Source organism: Siphateles boraxobius, unplaced genomic scaffold, assembly GCF_051911475.1.
Source record: "Siphateles boraxobius isolate OS27281-9 unplaced genomic scaffold, OSU_SipBor_1 6, whole genome shotgun sequence".
Classification (NCBI taxonomy): domain Eukaryota; kingdom Metazoa; phylum Chordata; class Actinopteri; order Cypriniformes; family Leuciscidae; genus Siphateles; species Siphateles boraxobius.
Window position 1 is genome coordinate 20940415 of NW_027509186.1, and position 19036 is coordinate 20959450.

General features: G+C 38.0%; 1 protein-coding gene across 1 annotated transcript; it reads left to right on the plus strand.

Annotated features, from left to right (window-relative positions):
- The first annotated feature begins 6738 nt into the window (after window positions 1-6738).
- Window positions 6739-17600, plus strand: LOC143716500 (galectin-9-like). Its single transcript, XM_077209058.1, has 7 exons — window positions 6739-6774; window positions 6996-7084; window positions 7195-7399; window positions 15520-15639; window positions 15773-15861; window positions 16001-16157; window positions 17454-17600. The coding sequence occupies exons 1-7, from the start codon at window positions 6739-6741 to the stop codon at window positions 17598-17600; spliced, it is 843 nt and encodes a 280-aa protein (XP_077065173.1).
- Window positions 17601-19036: the final 1436 nt, after the last annotated feature.

Below are 19036 nucleotides of genomic sequence, written 5' to 3' on the forward strand. Positions count from 1 at the left end.
GATAGCTATTAACTTTCATCAGCTCACCCCGTTGGCGTCCTGCTTTTTTATATGCCCTCAGGAAACAGCTGCTCCAAAGTTCTGACTTTCATCCTCGTCGCCATATGTTGTATCGTAGATACCGAGGAAAAACTCAGAGACAACGGCAACTTCAGGATGGTCTCGTTTTATTAGGACTCATCTCTGTAGCTAGCAATACACCCACAAGTTCCCCACACTGCGCGTTCTTCTCTGCTTTTAACAGTGCAACAGCCCACAAACACAATGCGCCATCGCCCCCTACTGGACAAACCCAATACCACCCTTAACATACAACATTTATGTTCATAGCCTACACGTTGAAGGCTCGCACCAAACTCCTCTCAAACAGAAATTGCCGATTTAGAATCCCCTCCCCCTCACAATGGTTTCACCCATCACCAGCAACGCAGCGACCCCCGCAAAACTTCACCAGTCACGCCAGCAGGGCAGCCTGGACAGTCCCTCGGAGAAGAGAGGCTGATAAGCAGTGAGTTTAGAGGTAAATTTGACAGACACAGTTAACCCTGCAACAACCACATTATTAGGTTACTTACGTCCGCAATACTTTGTTGTCATCGAATTTTTCTATGATCGTCAGGTCAGATAAGGTTCTAAAGTTAGTCTAGCTCTTTGTGTGTGTTTAAACTACTGCTGTCACCTGTCACAAAATTGGCATGCATCCACTTTCCCAGAATCTATAAATATCCAATTTTGAAAAATGGTCGACATGCCAAATTAAACTGAGATATCTAAGCGGTGTCATAAGCTGGTGATGCACAAGCACTGCACATTTGACTCACATGGACACCTGTTATCAACAACGTGACCGTTTTCTCTCTGGTTGACCATGCATTTTGCAGTTAAGTTAGCCCTACATGACTGAAATTCTACTCAATCACAACAAGTAAAAGTAGCCCACTACTTTCAAATAGGGGAACGGTACATGTATTCGTATTTAACCGAAACGGTACGCGCGTGCGCGATCGAACTTTGTGTGTGTGTGTGTGTGTGAGAGAGAGAGAGAGAGAGAGAGAGAGGCGTGGGCGCGATCGAACTGTGTGTGTGTGTGTGTGTGTGTGTGTGTGTGTGTGTGTGTGTGTGTGTGTGTGTGTGTGTGTGTGTGTGTGTGTGTGTGTGTGTGTGTGTGTGTGTGTGTGTGTGTGAGAGAGAGAGAAAGGCGCGGGCGCGATCGAACTGTGTGTGTGTGAAACAAGCGGCAATTCCTCCCCGTCTCTCTCTTGAAACCAACACGGAAGTGAATTAAACTGCAATTCATCGACTGACCGCTTGAGGCAGGCTGCAAAAGTGAGTCAAATCTGTATCTCCCCCATGTTAAAATCCCCAACTTTACAGCAGAAAAAAATATGTGTACAGCCTGGAGCAAAAAGTGGTTTTGGTCTATATAGCTAATTTTGCCCTTCATGACAACTGTGAGGGGGGTGAATTTTTTTACACCTCATCCGTTTAAATTATATTAAGCCTTAAAGTTCTGCATAATTAAGGGCGTGGCCACTTGCGTGACTGGTGGATTGAGGCTGCTATAACTGCTAGCCGAAGCTTGTCTCTGTTAACGTCACCCTCAGCTGCTTTACTTGCCATCTCTGCAGTGTTTGTGCTTTTTTCGGGATTATTTCATACAATTTAATACACGCATTATACCTTTGCCCACGCCGTTGGATTCCGTCGGTGTCGAGTATGGAGAGAACAACCAGCGTTGTATTTCCAGTTGTTTTCCTCGCATGCACTAATGGATGTCTGACAATTTCGTTGCTTTTTGGAGTATACTGTACAGGCTACACTCGTTATGCGGTACCGTTGCTCTCAAACTTTTAAGTGTTAAATAAAAAGTACCGTGAGAAAATCCTGCAGGTGTCAGTGCTTTCTCTCCGTCCATGCAATAGATACACACCCTTGAATGAGCGCGGATTTCTAGTGCATTTACTTGAACTTCTGAGGTAATATTTTTGGTTTAACCCAGTTTTGGTTAATTTTTGGTTAATTTTAGAAATTGAGAAGCGGCCAAAATCAGATTTTAAAATCAACTGAACTGAATAAAGCTCTTGATGAACTTGACGTGCGATGCCGCACTGACTGACATGTATGCGCATGAATCACTGTCACACGCACAAGCTCAGAGCAATATTGTAAGTTACTGCATGATAATACATTTTTAACTAGCAGAATAATAATGCATCCCGATACACATAGTCTCACTTTTAGTTACGTCTTTTAATTATTATAGTATTTTGAAGGGCAAAAACATGAACTTTAACTATTGGCTTTACTTCTACATTCAGCTGTCACTTTAGCACGAGGCCAGTAGCATAGCATTAGTACCTCAGCTCCACCCACGCTCCGCCTCTTTGCCCATTTTCTTTTATCCGGGAGTGACGAGAGCTGACGCGATGCCAAGATGGCGACGGTTGGCCCCGCCTACTTTAGGCTTCAAAAGCACTCTTCAGAAACCTACGGGTGACGTCACGGACACTACGTCCATATTTTTTTACAGTCTATGGTGTGAAAGAGAGAGAGGCGCGGGCACGATAGAACTGTGTGTGTGTGTGTCTGACTATGCCGGGCGTACCAAAGGATTTTCACAGTCCCAGACTAAAGACTGGCAGTCTTTAGGAATCTTACTGGAGTCTCGGCGTGCTCCCGTCGTCTCGATCGTTAAATGTGAGGTGATAATCTGCAGTCGGTGACCCGATTTATGCCAGTCTTTCTCTAGTCTTTCATATCAAACATGTTTGATATTATCGCAACTCTTTAGTCTGAGACTAAAAACTGTGAACCCAAGTATTTAGATGTGAGCTGATAATCTTATAAAGTCTTTTCTAAATCTTTTCAAAGTCTTTAGTTGTACTGTCTATATTTCCTCAAAACTCATTAGAAGACATCATTTGAGGGGTCTTTTTTTAATCTCCTGGGGAGCATACCCCCAAACCCCCCAAGAATTGCTTTTTCACAAAGTAAGTATAGATTTAAGTATAGACTACACAGACTGTCGATAGTGATTGCACAGAGAAAGGGTCAACAATTCACAAATTAAGACCCACACCATCCAAAAACTCAGCTATTTCTCTGATTCGACTACCACTCCGTGTAATGTAGTGTAGAGAACAAAACACATTCAATGAAAACTGTAGCATTTTAAATTATGAATAATGTCTATGGCCCCCCTCCTGAAACCTCATGCCACCCCAGGAAAAAAATCTCTAGATCCGCCACTGGGCCTATACTTCTATACATTGGTAATATATACTTACTACATAAAGTATAATTAAAAATATACTTGAACTTTACTTAATAAATAAATATACTTAATAAAATTAACTTGAAGTATAATTTTTGTTTTTTGTTAAGGTATGCAAAGCAGCAGCAAAAAGGAATGTTAATTTTAATTAGCATAGAATACATATCCGGGCCTCATCTGGGCCAACTATGGTTGGGGCACCAAAGAGTCTTAATCCGCCACTGTATCCACCTTTTTCCTGGTTAGCGAATTTACCCATGATTCATAGCGGGTTTGAACCGGAAGCCGGTTGTCCTTTTCCGGTTCGAAGCTTTATGAAGATTAAGCGCCGCTTGCTCAGAACGCCGCAGTGATGTGCTGGTTAGAAAATATGTGAAATAAGTAGGGCTGCCCCTGCCCGTGCACGACTGAAGTTGGGTTGGAAGTTATGTATACTATATGGGAGAGAATGCTAAATCATAATGAGCGTTTTCGTAATATAAGCCTATTGCCTATTCTGCATCTCAACGCACGCATAAGCTTGCCACAAAAAAACGGCGAAAGTAATGATTATGCATTAAACATTTGAATTGTTTATTAATAACTAGTGTTTTCTGTAAGTGTCGACTGCAAAGATAAATTTGATGATGCTGACTCGCCATTTTCGCAGTAGTGAACACGCCTAGAGAGAAATGCACACTTCATACGAATTAGCCTATAGGCTACATAAGCAGAGAGCAGCCCATTTCTGGTTATTTTTAATTATTTTGTTTAAAAGTACACATTTCAAGCTTTCTATAGACATACTTCTCAGGTATGTGAGGCAAGTAACTTATACGCAGAGTTTCGTTGATTAATAATACGCGCTCCAGTCCACGCGCTGGCGCCTCTGTGTCCTGTATAGGCTATCTACTATTTTTGCTTCTTATTTATTATTCCAAGCAATTTGTTGATAAAACATTGATAAAAACAAAGATACAATTTATACTAAACGAAATTCACTTTAAAGAAAGGCTTTCTACAAAACAAAACTTAATAAGTGGTCAAAATCATGTCTGAGCCATTCCAAATGTTTTCCGATATTGGGCATCTTATGATCATATCTGACACATCTTATGCGGTACCCTTTTCATATAATCAATATAGATGAAATAAATAAAATAAAAAAATTATACTGTGAAACTTAAATATAAAACGTAGCCTATGTTTAGTTGTTGTTGTTTTTTAACTTTAAGCGTCACACTGCTCCGCTTTGCTCACTCTGGTGTGTAGCCTAGCCTATACATGCATATATGTGCGTGATGTGATGGAGGGGTGCGATTTTCGAATAATAATTGAATAATGCCCAGCGATCTTCGAATATAATTTTTGCTTGAAATGCCCATCCCTACTGGTAACGTACACCTTTTTCGTTGGATGCTTCAGTTTTAACCAAAAACGTCTACTCTCTGGTATTGAATGTAGCTGATACGAACCGGACATAGGCATTCTCTCCTTTTTATCTTATGCTCAAAGCACCCAGTTTCTAAAAGGTTTTTTTATCTTCTTTGAATTGTTAAAACAACCAACAACAGCACATGTAGAGCCGAACTCATTCTCTCACTGCTAATACAGTACGAACCGGAAGCAGGCAACCGTAGTCGTCGTCATGGCGGCGCGCATTGTTTATAGCAGAATAAGGTGGATATGGGTCAGACTCAGAAGAATGTGGGAGATGTGTGCCACAACTGGGCCAGATGTCATTTGATATCTGTGTAATTTTTTAACATACTGCCACAAAACCGGCCAACACCAGATCCCATCATCACTCTGCCCACACGATCTCAATCACCGGAATTCTAATCACACACACCTGCAAGCTTACCTTTTCTATGACAAATTGCAGCCACCCGACTTTTCACTTTCTTGGACTGTGTTTATTACATAGGATTCTTCTGTGGCTCGCTCAACCAGCAAAACACCTGCGCAAGAATTCCATTCAAGTTAAATGTCTTACCTGTTGCTGGTTCTGAATTCCTGGCAATAAAACCTTTTGAACTGTATTCTCTGAGTCTCCTCTTCTGTGGTGTGACAAACATTCCCAGAATGTTTCTAGGGAGGTTTTTATGTGACAACTTAATGATACATTTTCTAATGGTTCTATTGTGGTTAGCCTATATTAGTTTTATTGTTCATAACAGCGTTTGCAGAATGTTAAAGAGAAGTTTTGGTTAGACAGCAATGACTGAAATTAGTGCAACACTGCTCTAGGTGTAATGAAATGTGCAAAATTAAGATCTCAATACTGAGTTTGCTGCCAGAAAGAATGGCAAAATGGTGAAGAAACAGAGCTGTCTCCTCTAAACTGTGTTTAACTCTTTTGGAAATGTAAGATCTAGACAGTTTTTCTGTTTGTGGTACAGAGATAGATGAATGTTCCAGACAATATAACACATTAATGAAGAAATAAATCTCACTGATTTAGACTGATTATTGATGTAATGTTGCAGCTTTGTTACAGACTTGATCCTGGAATTTAGATGTTAGGGCAACATTTTTAATTGTCATATGCAAACCCTTCAAGGCTCTATTTTGCAAATGCTCTGAGAACCAAAACTAATTGAAGATTCCCAAATTGTTTATTGAGATGGCAACATTTAGTCCTTTACAGAGCAATCGAATCAGAGTTTTTATATACTGAATCTTATTTTCATGACTCTGGGGTATATGGTAATTTAAGTTACCACAATTTTTCTCTGGACTAAATTTCTTCTGCTCTTACCATGGTTGCATTTTAGCTGTTTGGCTGACAATATTTCAGGTAATTTCCAGGTTGGTCTATCTATCCATAAACAAATATTCCACATAAAATTTTCCTTGGTCATATTATCAGTCATGTTCTTTATTAGCAATGTTACACCAACACCACTCAAATTGAATGCATTACCTAGCCTACTTGATTGTCTCTGGAGTGTTATCCCTTTATCCTGGTTTGCATTTTAGCTGCCTGGGACTTTCCAGGTCTATCTATCCAGAAACACAAATATTCCACTGTATCACTTAAATATCCACCAATGTCCTTTTTGTGACTCTCTTGCTTTTCTTGTCACATTATCAATCATGTCATTATCACTGTTAAACCAACAACAATCAAATTTAATTTATTACCTGTATGCTATTTGGTTATCTCTGGACTAGTGTTATCCGCAAACAAAATTACCCAGAATGCAATGTAAATGACGTATTTTACTGTAATATAGAAATGCAGCATTGTACTATAGGTTTTTACAGTACTGTGCTGCTAAATCAACAGCGACATTTAACAGTTTTTTCTAATTTGCATTTTAGCTGTCTGTATGTAAAACCTATATATAATTTATGGGCAGGCTTAAAATCACAGCTATATTTAGGCTACTCACCATCATGCTTGATCATCCTTGGTGCTCCAGTCTTGGTACCCAGCCGAAGATTCGCTTTGAGACTGAAGAAAAGTAAGAATTGGCAGAATGGCAGTTTCTCAGCAACAGCTTTTTTGCAACCCAGTAAGTGACATTTTTAATATAAAATGACTCTAAAATGATTCATATACACACAAAGAATTGGCATAGGGATTACTTTGTAACACTTTTGACTCAGAAATAGCTATTTTAGAGATTGAGGTATGCAGCAACGTTGAGGGCCATCTTGTCAAATTAATAACTTTTATTAGTCTTCAAAACAAAAATGCATAACTATTCTTGCTGTATGTACATCTCCAACACAGAAAATCCCATTCACTGGTTCACTCCTGGGGGGCTTGCAGGAAGGGAAGAGCATTGTCGTACTTGGAAGGATTTTGCCAAAGGCTGGCAGGTAAATCATATTTTAAAGGACAAGTTAATCTTGATGTTTTTATTATATTTACAGGAATATTATAGTGGCATCGCTAGTTTTGTATACAGTTTTCATTCTGTGTTGTGCAGATTTCATGTGAACCTTCAGTGTGGTTCTCATTCCAATGCTGATGTTGCTCTTCACTTTAACCCACGCTATGATGGCGTTGCAACTGTAGTGTTGAACACTTTCCAGAACTGTAGCTGGAATTCAGAAGAACGCAAGTCAGACTCTTTCTTACTCCATGACCAACCATTCATCCTCCAGATCCTTGTCACCAAGGAGACATACAAGGTATACATAGTCTGTATGACATCTTGGGTTAACCACTTGATCATGCAAGTTTCTCAATTGCATTGGCTTTTGGATGAGACTGTTTTGTGGGACATCACAACTCTATTGCATGTTTTCAAATTGTAGTAACTCAAAACATTAATTTCATGCTTCAAAACCTAGTTATTGTGGCAGTTAATTTGCCAACCGAATGTTTTTGATAATCATCTAAATCATACCAGTCAAAATGTTTAAATGTGTTTTACCATGGCAGTCAACCCTGGAAATGTTTTATATATATATATGTGTGTGTGTGTGTGTGTGTAAGGGATAATTGACGACAGGTCGTTGAGTTATTAGAAAAATAATGCACACCCGATGTGGTAATGCGGTCACGACGCGAGGCACTGTGAGACGGTTGACGGAGTTAATATCAAGTTAATATAGGCCTAGCCTACTTCTAACTGAATCAAATTTAGATTATTTGTTTAAGTGAAACATGGCTCAAGGTAATATCTCTACAAATATGGTAGATGTCCCTGTTTATGTCTGTTTTAGAAAAGACAGATTATATGGGGTGGTGGGGTGTTGTTGATATATATTAGAGAAACGTTTAAGTGTAGGCCTATAGAAATTGAGCTATACAAAAATTGAACGTTTAGCTTTAAAAGTGATAGTCTCTCCTATAGCCTATGCAATTTAATATTGTTGTTTTATATAACCCTCCATCACACACTCTTTTTTTATGATGATAAACTTCAATTATTCCGCTTATACTACAGTTACCACACCTCCAAACATTGTTCAGATAATGCATTTCAAGACGTTTGTCAAGTTTTTGTCATTAAAACGCTCTTGTATGTAGGACTACTTTCTTACGCATCTAATCCCATGCTCTCCGTTGCTAATTCCAAAACGTAATTTTAGAGTTAGAAATGGAGGTTTGAGCCACTGACAGCAGACTAATGATGGGGCCACGCACTTAACGACTTGCTGTTTCCATCGATGTAGCAGGTCTTAAGCACCGACTGTGAACACAGACTGAACGTGCTGAACACGCGTTAGGCATGATCAGTCATAAGTATCAAATTACATTCATAACTGGCCTTAAGTGTGTCCCCGGCTTTATGCAGTTATTAATGCAGTACAGAGACAGAGAGAGAGAGAGAGAGAGAGAGTTGCAATAATGAGACAGAAAAACATGTGCGTCAAAATTATAATTTATTATTCATTCAATTCGTTTTAATTCATTAATTCATTCATTCTTTTTGTTTCTATTATTGACAGCCGACCTAATAAATACAACACAAAGCCCTTTTAACAAGTAGGCCTATCAATAATTATTTATTTGTTATATTATCTGGAATAATTACGAAAACCTGTGCAGTAGGACTATCAATTTATTTATATATTCAGTTTAATTTTCTATTGATTATAGATAGGACTATATACTTTATTTATTAAAATTAAACTGCATGTGTCCATTGATTGTGAAGTTAGACATCGAAAATTGCAGATCAAGCGCATGGGGCTGCATGTTTTTCATGAATTGTATCCTATTTTCCGTTATTACAGTTAACTTCGCGCAGTGATATGGAACTGTAATGCGGTCAAACCTGCCTGGAACTACCTTAGCCCTGCGTTACCCTGAAGATAATTGCACACCTTAGAACGTTCTTAACCAATCAGAATCAAGCATTCATCAGCCCTGTTTTTTTTGTTTGTTTGTTTATTAATAAACCATTAAAGGTTTAGTGTGTGACTTTTAGCGACATCTAGCGGTTCGGTTGCGAGTTTACACTAAGGGCTCAGCCCACCGCTCACCCCCCCTTTCGAAGAAGCAACGGTGGCTAAAACGGGACAAACATCGTCGTCTGAGACGGCAGAGAATAGCCAGAGTAAACCAAGTTTCTGTACCACAGTCCATTATAAACCACATCATGGATAAAGTTTACAAAGCCATAGTCAGGGGAGGATCAAGGGTCTTAATACGTAATATAATAATAGTAATTAGTTGATTGTCTCACGAACGTAACCAGCACATTTCTCCCCACATAGCAAACCCATAATACAGCGAGGGAGAAGAACCACATGAAACGATGCAACTATATATTTTTTCTAACAGGGTAGTAAAAGTTTAGCTGGCTAATATGAGCTGTTACTGTGGCTTAGCTGGTTAAAGCGTTAAGCCTTGTTTATACTGGACGCGTCCGCATGAGCCCAAAGGTGCGTGCGGCAAAAATAACGTGATTGTAACAGCGCGTGCGCCTCCGCATCCCCTAGACACCATTTACTACACACAATAGGCTTTTTTCTCTGATTTTGGAATCTCGATCGACTTAAAATGCTTCCAAGATCGACGGGTTGGTGATTCCTGTAACTGTTTTACGGTCAATGACAAGAATACTAATCAGCTGTCTCACGAACGTAACCAGCACATTTATCCCCACATAGCAAAGCCATAACACAGCAAGGGAGAAGAATTAAGTTACATGAAACAATCCAACTACATATTTTACACCACTGACAAGGGAAAAGTCCCTACTCACGGTGTTTATGGCTAGCTTCTAGCTTTCTGCGGCTTCTCTTTCAAGGTAGTGACGAAACGCGCTCTGTAATGCTGTTTGTTCGCTGTCGGCTACGGTAGAAACATGACGTCACAATATGTCGACCTTCATAGAAGGGGATTCCCGCGCCTATGTAGATATAAATGCCTCATTCTAAGGTAATAAAAACATTACGGATTATTAAGTAAGTTCTTTCTACACCACTGAACACATAGTTATGGATGTCATATTGCATTTCTGTTAATAGATACTCAAAAATTGTACACATTGCACCTTTAAATGGCACTTTCTGGAGAGTTTTGTAAAAAGAAATGGAGAAATTGAGTATTACATGATATGTGAAAAACTGAAAGGTTAAGAGCATATACTTTGCATTGTTGTATTATCAACACAAGGTATTATGACATTTAGCATTTCCATTATGCCACTGTTAATCAGTCATCACTTGATTACACATTGTATTACCTTGATATGATATAGTGACCCATACAATGTGCCAAACACAATGTGCCACATAAAGAGACAGTGCAGCATATGACAGCAAAGCTTAGAAGATTTGGGTCTGTGGTGACCAGGTCCACCTCACAAACCTCCTTCTCCCATTCTCTCTCTTTACTACTACAACACACACACGCGCACACACACACAACCTACTCTGCGTCATTTCTCATCAAGATATGCACAAGTCACAAAAATAAAATCAATCTATCCTTGTGGAAAGGTTGTTTGGTAGCTAAATGTAGGTCTAAGCAAGTCTTATATTTCTGTAATTCACACAGATCAAATACAAACATGCTGAATGAATATATTGCTAGTTAATTTTGAGTAGCCAGCTAGCAGTTCTCTTGGCAGTTACCTGATAATCCGGTGTCTGAAGTAAAATGCTCAAAACATCTCCTGAGAAAAATCATATGGTCAACCTAGTCTTGGTTATTTAATTTTGATTTAGTCTTATTTCTCTTACCTTGTCATTCAAGGCCAGGGCACTTTTTGTACATTTCTGGAACTTTTGCCCCAGGGGCGTCGCTAGGCCCTTTTAGGTGGGCTTCAACTTCTGCCTAGCCCCCCTAAAAATGTGTGATTAATGTAGACTACACAAGTTCGTGTTCGCTTCAGTCTTGTTATAATCAGATTCAGCGCGTTCTTCATCTTCAATCCGCACCGGCGCCGAGCAGAGAGCACGTCAGAAACAGAGGTGTGTGTGTGTGTTTGTGTGTGTGTTGTTCATCTGAGCCTCATTGGTCTGTCAATGCTCGTCAATGTCAGAATATTTAAGATGACCAATCAAATCAAAGTAGGAGGGGTTTATGTTCACAGACGCTGCAGAGCGCGAATTTTAACAGTGCGACTCGACGCGTACGGTCAAGTGCGACATAGGATGTAAGTAGCTAAACTTAACATTTTATATTTGACATTTTTTTAGGTCATAAATGTTAAACAAATGACAAAAAATAATCAGGCAAAAACTAATATAGTTTTGTCTATTTTCGCCATTTTGAACTGAAAATAGGCCAATGTTGTCATGCTATCAGGATGGAAGACAGGAAGCAAATGCAAGTCGACAATTTATTGATCCGAATAAACACAAGTCACAAGACAACGGGCGTGGAATGATGGCGCAGGGACTTCAATGGCCAGGACCAGAACCGGATGAGATGGTGCGGTGAATGAAGGTGAAGTAGTCCAACGTGAAGACGGTGAAAGACGAAACTCCAAACACGGCAACGATGATCACAGGACACGAACAGGAAGGCAGACAGCAACGTAACACCGACAGGGAAGACATCAAACAACGATCTGACAAAAGGGATGAGACAACGGTAAGTATATATAGAGTGGTGAGATGGGCTGCAGCTGGTGAATGAGACGATGATCAGCTGGAGTGGATTAGGCAATGACACACAATCACACCCACAGCGCACGTGCATGCATACAACAACAAAAACACGCGACGAGAAGGAAACAATGAATTTGTATACCCTGACAAATGTAACGTGTAATGTAGGCTAATAATTAGTTTACTGTCATTGTGAGGGGACAAGAAACATTAAAGCTGTTTTCATCATGTTAGGCACAAGATTAATAATGAATGTGTACATATTGAGAATATAATACAAACTGTAGCCTTTAGTAAATTAAAAAAGCTTGAGCTTTAGGAGGGGAAGAGAAAGGGATGAAGAGACTGAGAAAAAAAGAAAGAGTGATGGAGATGAGGAGAGAGCAGGTATTGACAAATACTGCCCACTGACATGGTTTTAAAGCTATTTCTTATCCTTTTTTTTGGTCTTAAAAACGTCTTGAAATGCACATATCAGAGAAATAAAAAATTGTAACCCCTACCAATCTCAAATTTAGCACCTCTTTGATTATAAAGCCCTGTCTACGGCCCTGTATTAGGCATAAGATCAATAATGATTGTGTAGCCTACATATTGTGAATGCAACCTATCAGTTGACCCTATGTTTACTTTCTTCACTGACAGACAAAAATGAAAAGCCTATATCAGTGAAAGCTCAGCTTTAGGAGGGGAAGAGACAGGGCAAGATAAAAACAAAGAGAAAAAGAGTGTGATGCTGATGAGGAGAGAAAAATAATCAGCTGCCCATGCACTGACATGGTTTTAAAGCTGTTATCCATTTTTTGGCCTTCAAAACATCTTAAAATGCACATATGTAGATCAGAGAAATCAAAATTTTCTCGGGGAACCCTGAACATAATCCGGTATCTGCCGGATACCGGGATCTGATCCGGTATCAGATCCGGTATACCAGAGATGGGGGACTCGAGTCACATGACTTGACTCGAGTCAGACTCGAGTCGCAAATGTAAGGACTTGAGACTTGCTTGACTAAATTAAGAAAATGACTCGACTTGACTTTGACTTGAGATCCAATGACTTGACTTGAACTGTATGACTCGATAATGACTTGATATACATTTATCATCACAACATCAATTGATGAACAAAATGAAAGCAACGGAACCATTGACGCCAGTCATCAGATTCTGCGCGATTGCGCGACACTGCACAAGCCCAGAAAAACATACATCGCGGTGAGCGCGCTAAATACAAAAACATCTCCCAGCATCGTTTCTTTTTGGATATAAACACTAGAAATTGACTATATTCGTACAAGAAGATTTGCTGTACGCATAATAACTGGCAAGGGACATCGGACGACCATCACAACCTCGAACAGTCGAACTTCATTCACCACGTCTAAAAGTAATCTATGGCTTGTTTAAGCTGTTTGTTATAGTTAATTTGACTATCTTTAAATCGAGAATATTGGTCAAAACAGCATGCTTTATACACAATTATGTTTTCAAATGTAGCTTAATGTTGTCAATATTCAAATGATAATTAATGATGTCATATGTTTTGTATAACATTTGTCACATTTCTTTTTAAATCATGCTTTAAAGCCAAATATGTCGTTCTTTCCAATGACAAAAAAACAACATAGAAAACTGTTAATGTTTTGTCGTGTTTTATGTTTCTCTTAAAGCAGGGTTAGATGTTATCAGGGGTTACATCTATTAGATGTTATCAAAATGCCAGCAGAATTAATATTGCACCCAAAATTCAAAATGTGGTGGAAAAAAATGCCCTAGTATGAGTTATTTTCATAATTATAACATTTTATATTAAAAAAATATTTCCAGGATATTGACGCGATTGCAAATGTGATAATGATTTTATAAAAAAATTCAGTAAACAAAGAGTGAATTTTGTGATGTGACATTTAGACATAGCCTAATATTCCAAATATTTTCTGTTTTTGCTCGATTTCTCCAATGACAATAGTTCCAAACAAGCCACAGAAAGTTATGCGTATTTGTGATTCAGTGACCTAGTTGCTTAGTTCCAGAACGAATCTGCCGTTTTGAACATAAGTTAAATGAATGCTTCTATGACTCGTACATTAATACGGTAATTTGGCGCCACCTATTGGCGGTTTTAACTTCATAATTTAAAATATATAACTTGTATTAAGGGGATGCCAGTTTGAAGCCTTTGGTCGCATAGGAATTACTATTAACGTTACTGTTCATAAAAGTAAGGCAGGGTTTCTATTTCTTCTACTGAAGTAAATATTAGAATGTGAATGTTAAATTATACTTTGTGAATTGTTTAATACCTTTTAATGGTCTTCTTCAATGTTTGAGGCATATTTATTTTTTCATGCTTTAATGTTGGCCTAATTTCAGTTACATTTAGATTTGCAGTAACCACTCAGCTATATGTGGAAATGCATATATTAAAAAAAATAAAGTTGCAAATAAAACCATAGTCCACAACTTCTGTAGTTTTAACTTATTTTAATATATAAATTAAGTGAAATCGTCAAACGTTTGTATGACTTGCCAGTGACTTGTGACCCAAGCTACGACTTGACTTGACTTGCTTGACATAAGGCAGTGACTTGACTTGACTTGACTTGACTTTATAAAAAATTTACTTGGACTTGCTTGAGACTCAAAGGTTAAGACTTGAGACTTGCTTGTGACTTGCACATGTGTGACTTACTCCCACCTCTGCCGGTATCTGAACAAGGTAGGTATCTGCCCTACCTCACATTTGGGACCAAAGTGATTATAAAACCCTGCCTTTGCATGGTAATGAAATTAATCGTGAGCATTAGATCCTAGACTAAAGTGTAAACTTTTTTTTTATTATTTAAAAAAAAAATCATATCCTCATTGGGGGCTTAGCCCCCCTAAAATGAAAATCCTAGTGACGCCCCTGTTTTGCCCGCTTCCACATCCCGTGCAACTGCAGATGCTGCGTACATTTATCCGTGTCACCTAGATGCGCATGCGCGAGCGGTGGGCGATCATGGTCGACTGACAACGAGACTTTTTACAGTCTATGGATTAAGCAGCTGAACAAGAATACGGCCGTGTTCCGATTGTTCTCATCTCAACTCCGCCGAGACAAAATAGACATGCCATTTCAAAAATCTTTCATTTATTGTCAGAAATATGTTTTTAAAAGCATCACTTTAATACAATTTTATGTGACATAATTTCCAGTTGGCAACTGCCTGCAAACGAGCAGGTTTATGTGCCGAAATGACATTCCGGCAAGCTCCATGTTTATGGAAACTTAATTTGTTGACTGGTTAAGATTGTAAATGTATTTACTTTTGCAGCTCATTTGCCTATAGTAGACACCATAAATATGAGATATTTATGGAATAAACATGTAGGTATGACAACTGAATGGATCATTTCACATGTGATGACTCAATCATCAAAGATGTTTGTTTCACTGAGAATCACACATCAGTTTTAATTGATTGACTGTTATTGTGCAAATAGAAATTGTACTATTTTTTACACATTCCAGAATGCAGTTTGAACAGAATTTTGAATCTGGTGTGAACACGAAACTAATTATTCAGAGAACCGTACTAAATGTTTTTTTTGTTTTTTTTGAGAAAAAAAATCTTATTCAAAGTAATTAGCCTAAGTCTTTTGCTAACAAAAAGGTTAACTTTGTGCAAGAGAAGCCTTATCTAGTCCAACACCTAACTGCCATTTTGCTTATTATACAATGGTTCTCCATAGATAAGTGTCAACGGGAAACACTTCATGGACTATATACACCGTATTCCCTTCACTAAGGTGGACACAATCACAGTGGATCAAATGGTGGAATTGGATTTCATTGCCTACCAGAATCCTGTGGTGAGAACAACAATATGCTACCACTATATACCACTACTGGCCTGTCATTTTTATTGTTGGCCCCTTTATTTTCCTATATTAAACTGTTTTTATAAAAGTCCTTTTACCCTTTTATAATTTTTCTTGCCATCAGGTGGTCCCATACAAAGCTGTGATCAATGGTGGACTACAGCCTGGCAAAGACATTGTCATTTATGGACTTCCCAACCTTGACTCTAAAATGTGACATAAAATCCTTTGTTTCAAGAGAATACAATACATAAACATGTATAAACACATTTACATAAAAAATGTATGTAAACATAGCCTACAGTTTATGTTTACGACAACATATCCATTCTTCTGTTCCATTCTTCATTAGGGTAGTGTTCAATCTCCGTCACAGATATGGGATTGCACTTCACCACAAATCCCTTTTTGAGGAGAATGTGGTTGTCCGCAATACCTTTGAGAATGGGACGTGGGGAGCAGAGGAAAAGTGTGGAGCTGTGCCTTTTAAAAAAGATCAACTCTTTCAGGTAGGGATTCTTATAGAACTGTTTCCTATTCAAATGCATTGACACATTTTTGATTCAAATCTGAAGTGTCTGTCACTCTTACACGGGCATCAGTCTGGTTTGAAATGTGCTGGGGACAGAGACGCATTCGGAAGTGCATTTTCAAAAGTGCTGGGTACAAACTTGGCAAACAGTGCAGCCTTTCTGCTCAACCAGTAAATAAATCCATCGATCCGCAGATTCTGTTCGATTTCTTAAATGGTCTAGTGGTTGATCTTTTGCCAAGCGTGTCAGAGGTTACGGGTTCTAATCAGAGGTTACGGGTTCTAATCCGCACCCGTGTATTTTCTTTCTCTCTCATCAAAACTGAATACATTCAGTGCTTACAGTCTATATCAAGCAGGTACACGTTTGTGTGCAGTTTATTTTGTGATTTCACCGGAATGAATAGAGTCTCCGCAACGGTGATAGATTGAAGCGCGTGTCCGAGTGAAGCCTGCGCGAGCCACAAGAGAACACTGTATCCATGACACTGATAGCCGCGGCAACGAGCGCTCAACTCGAGTTCAAAAACAAGACATTTTAACGCTAGATCTCTTATTTAATAGCTAATTAAATTAATGCTCTGCTAGTTAACAGGAGAAGTTTTATTTATTTGTAATAGGTACATCCGTGCCTCAATGTTTCAAAAAGTGGTGGGTACAAAATGACTCATGACGAAATCTGCGAAAAAGCGGGGGGTTTTTAAACGGGTGATTCCCTGGAGGTAGTGATGTTTCTGACACTGAAGCTTTGAGGCACGTATCGAGCACACACCGCAATCACCACGTGATCAACGACAAACGAAGCCTCACTTTACGTCCAGTCATGTGGGCGATTCGCTTTGCTAGTTGGAATCTAGGCTTGGAATCTATGGTCCTTAAAAGTCTTTTTAAGTAATATAAAGAAAACAAATTATTTCAGGCAAAATACTTGACATGAGCTCTGTAAGTCATATATGTATAGGCCTACATTATTCCCCTATTACATCATATTAAATTATTTTATTTCATACTGGCATTTATTGTCAAACTTTAATGGGTAAATTAAATTATCAAAGTGAGAAATTCAACGCACACACACACACACACACACACACACACACACACACACACACACACACACACACACACACACACACACACACACACATTTTGAGTGAGTAAATGATGACAGAATTCAGATTTTTAGGTGAGCTATCCCTTTTAGAGTTTAAAGTATAAGTGACAAAAGTACAAAATACAACATCTTACTGTCAGTTTTGTATGTGTATTACAGGTCACCATCTCCTGCAATAAAGAGCAGTTCACTGTGTTTGTGAATGGCCAGCAAGCACACACTTACAAGCATCGCTTTACTAAACTGGAGGACATTGATGTCTTTGAATTTTATGGAGACATACAACTGTTTTTTGTGAAAACCTAACAAGGATCCAGGTTTATTGGAAGTGCATATTTACAACTTCCCCTAATGAGTTATCATATGCTTTAAATATATAGTGCTTGTAGATTATTTACAAAAGTCCATTACTTTCACAAAACACTAAAAAAGATGAAATATTTTATTTGTTTACCTGCATGTCATATGACCATTAATCAACATCAGAGAACCATGAACTCATTTCTATTATTTATTATTATTATTATTGACTTATTTTTTTATTAATTTATTAACTTAAAATCAAAGGGTGTACTTCAAGATAATAAATAATAAATAGATAATAAAAGTGTATTAGGGACAATCAAATAAATTATGAATAATTTTCTGCCATTGTGAGAATAACATGTAATCAATAAAACATTTTTGCTGTAGTCTGATTACGAGAATTTAAAATAGAATATAATTACAAGTAGCCTACTTAATTTTTGGGATCTAATTATGTAATCCAGATTACATGTAATCAGTTACTCAGCACTGCATATACATTTACATTCTAACTACATACCAATCACTTTTGCACTCTGCTAATTATATCTACATTTAAAAGTAGAGATCTACTCATTCTACTTTTAGCATTCATTTCAGAGGGTCAATGTGACCTTTAATTCTTGTGAAATTTACATGTGCAGTATAAGCGATTTTTTTCAGATGCAGATGTCTAAACTCCCAGACTGATTTCACTGAAATAAGTGTCCTAAAAAATCGCAAGAATAACATGCTACTATACTCTATAGTATTAATCCAGTATATGAGTATAGTATACTGTAAGAAAAAAATCAGTCGAAAAATGGAAAAGGTACTGCATAAAATACATTTTATCCATCCATCCATACATTGAGCAGAATGGCTGAAATTGCTTACAGCTACTTTAACATCGCTTCCTCTAATGTTGTTGGGTTAAAATAAAATAAAAATTTGCTTGGCTGGCATGTTGTGTAATGATTATATTCACTTCTATGTAATTCAATAAATAACTAAAATAACCACAAAAAAAAGTTCATGGTGTGATTTTTAAGAGCAAGTGAACAAATTGATAATTAATTTCATAAGGAAGGGAATAAGGGATTTATTATCAGAAAAGAGTTCCAATTAAAAGTTCTTTTCAGCCAATAGAAAGTGTTTGGGGTGCAGGGGACATTAAGCAAATAGAATAGAAAATTATATAAAAATCATGTTATTCCTAAAAATGAATTTGATCAAGCAATTTGCACTACATAACACATGGGGTCTTGTGGGATCTGAGTCTTAAAAAAAAAATATATTGTTCAAAATTCATATTGTTCAAAAATCATTTCAATATATGCCCTCTGGTGATTATATAGCCTAACTATGTCTACTGCTCTCTGTTGATCTCAAGGTGGCAGCAGAGGTCTGCTTACATTTCTCATTAACGCCTTCATTCCTCATTTAAAAAAACAATA

Excerpts from the sequence above, each read along its gene's own strand:
- LOC143716500 (XM_077209058.1), top strand. The coding sequence starts at position 6,739 with ATGGCAGTTTCTCAGCAACAGCTTTTTTGCAACCCA. Across the intron at positions 15,862-16,000 it reads CCCAACCTTGACTCTAAAAT|GGTAGTGTTCAATCTCCGTC; the intron begins GTGACATAAAAT and ends ATTCTTCATTAG. Across the intron at positions 16,158-17,453 it reads AAAAAGATCAACTCTTTCAG|GTCACCATCTCCTGCAATAA; the intron begins GTAGGGATTCTT and ends TGTGTATTACAG.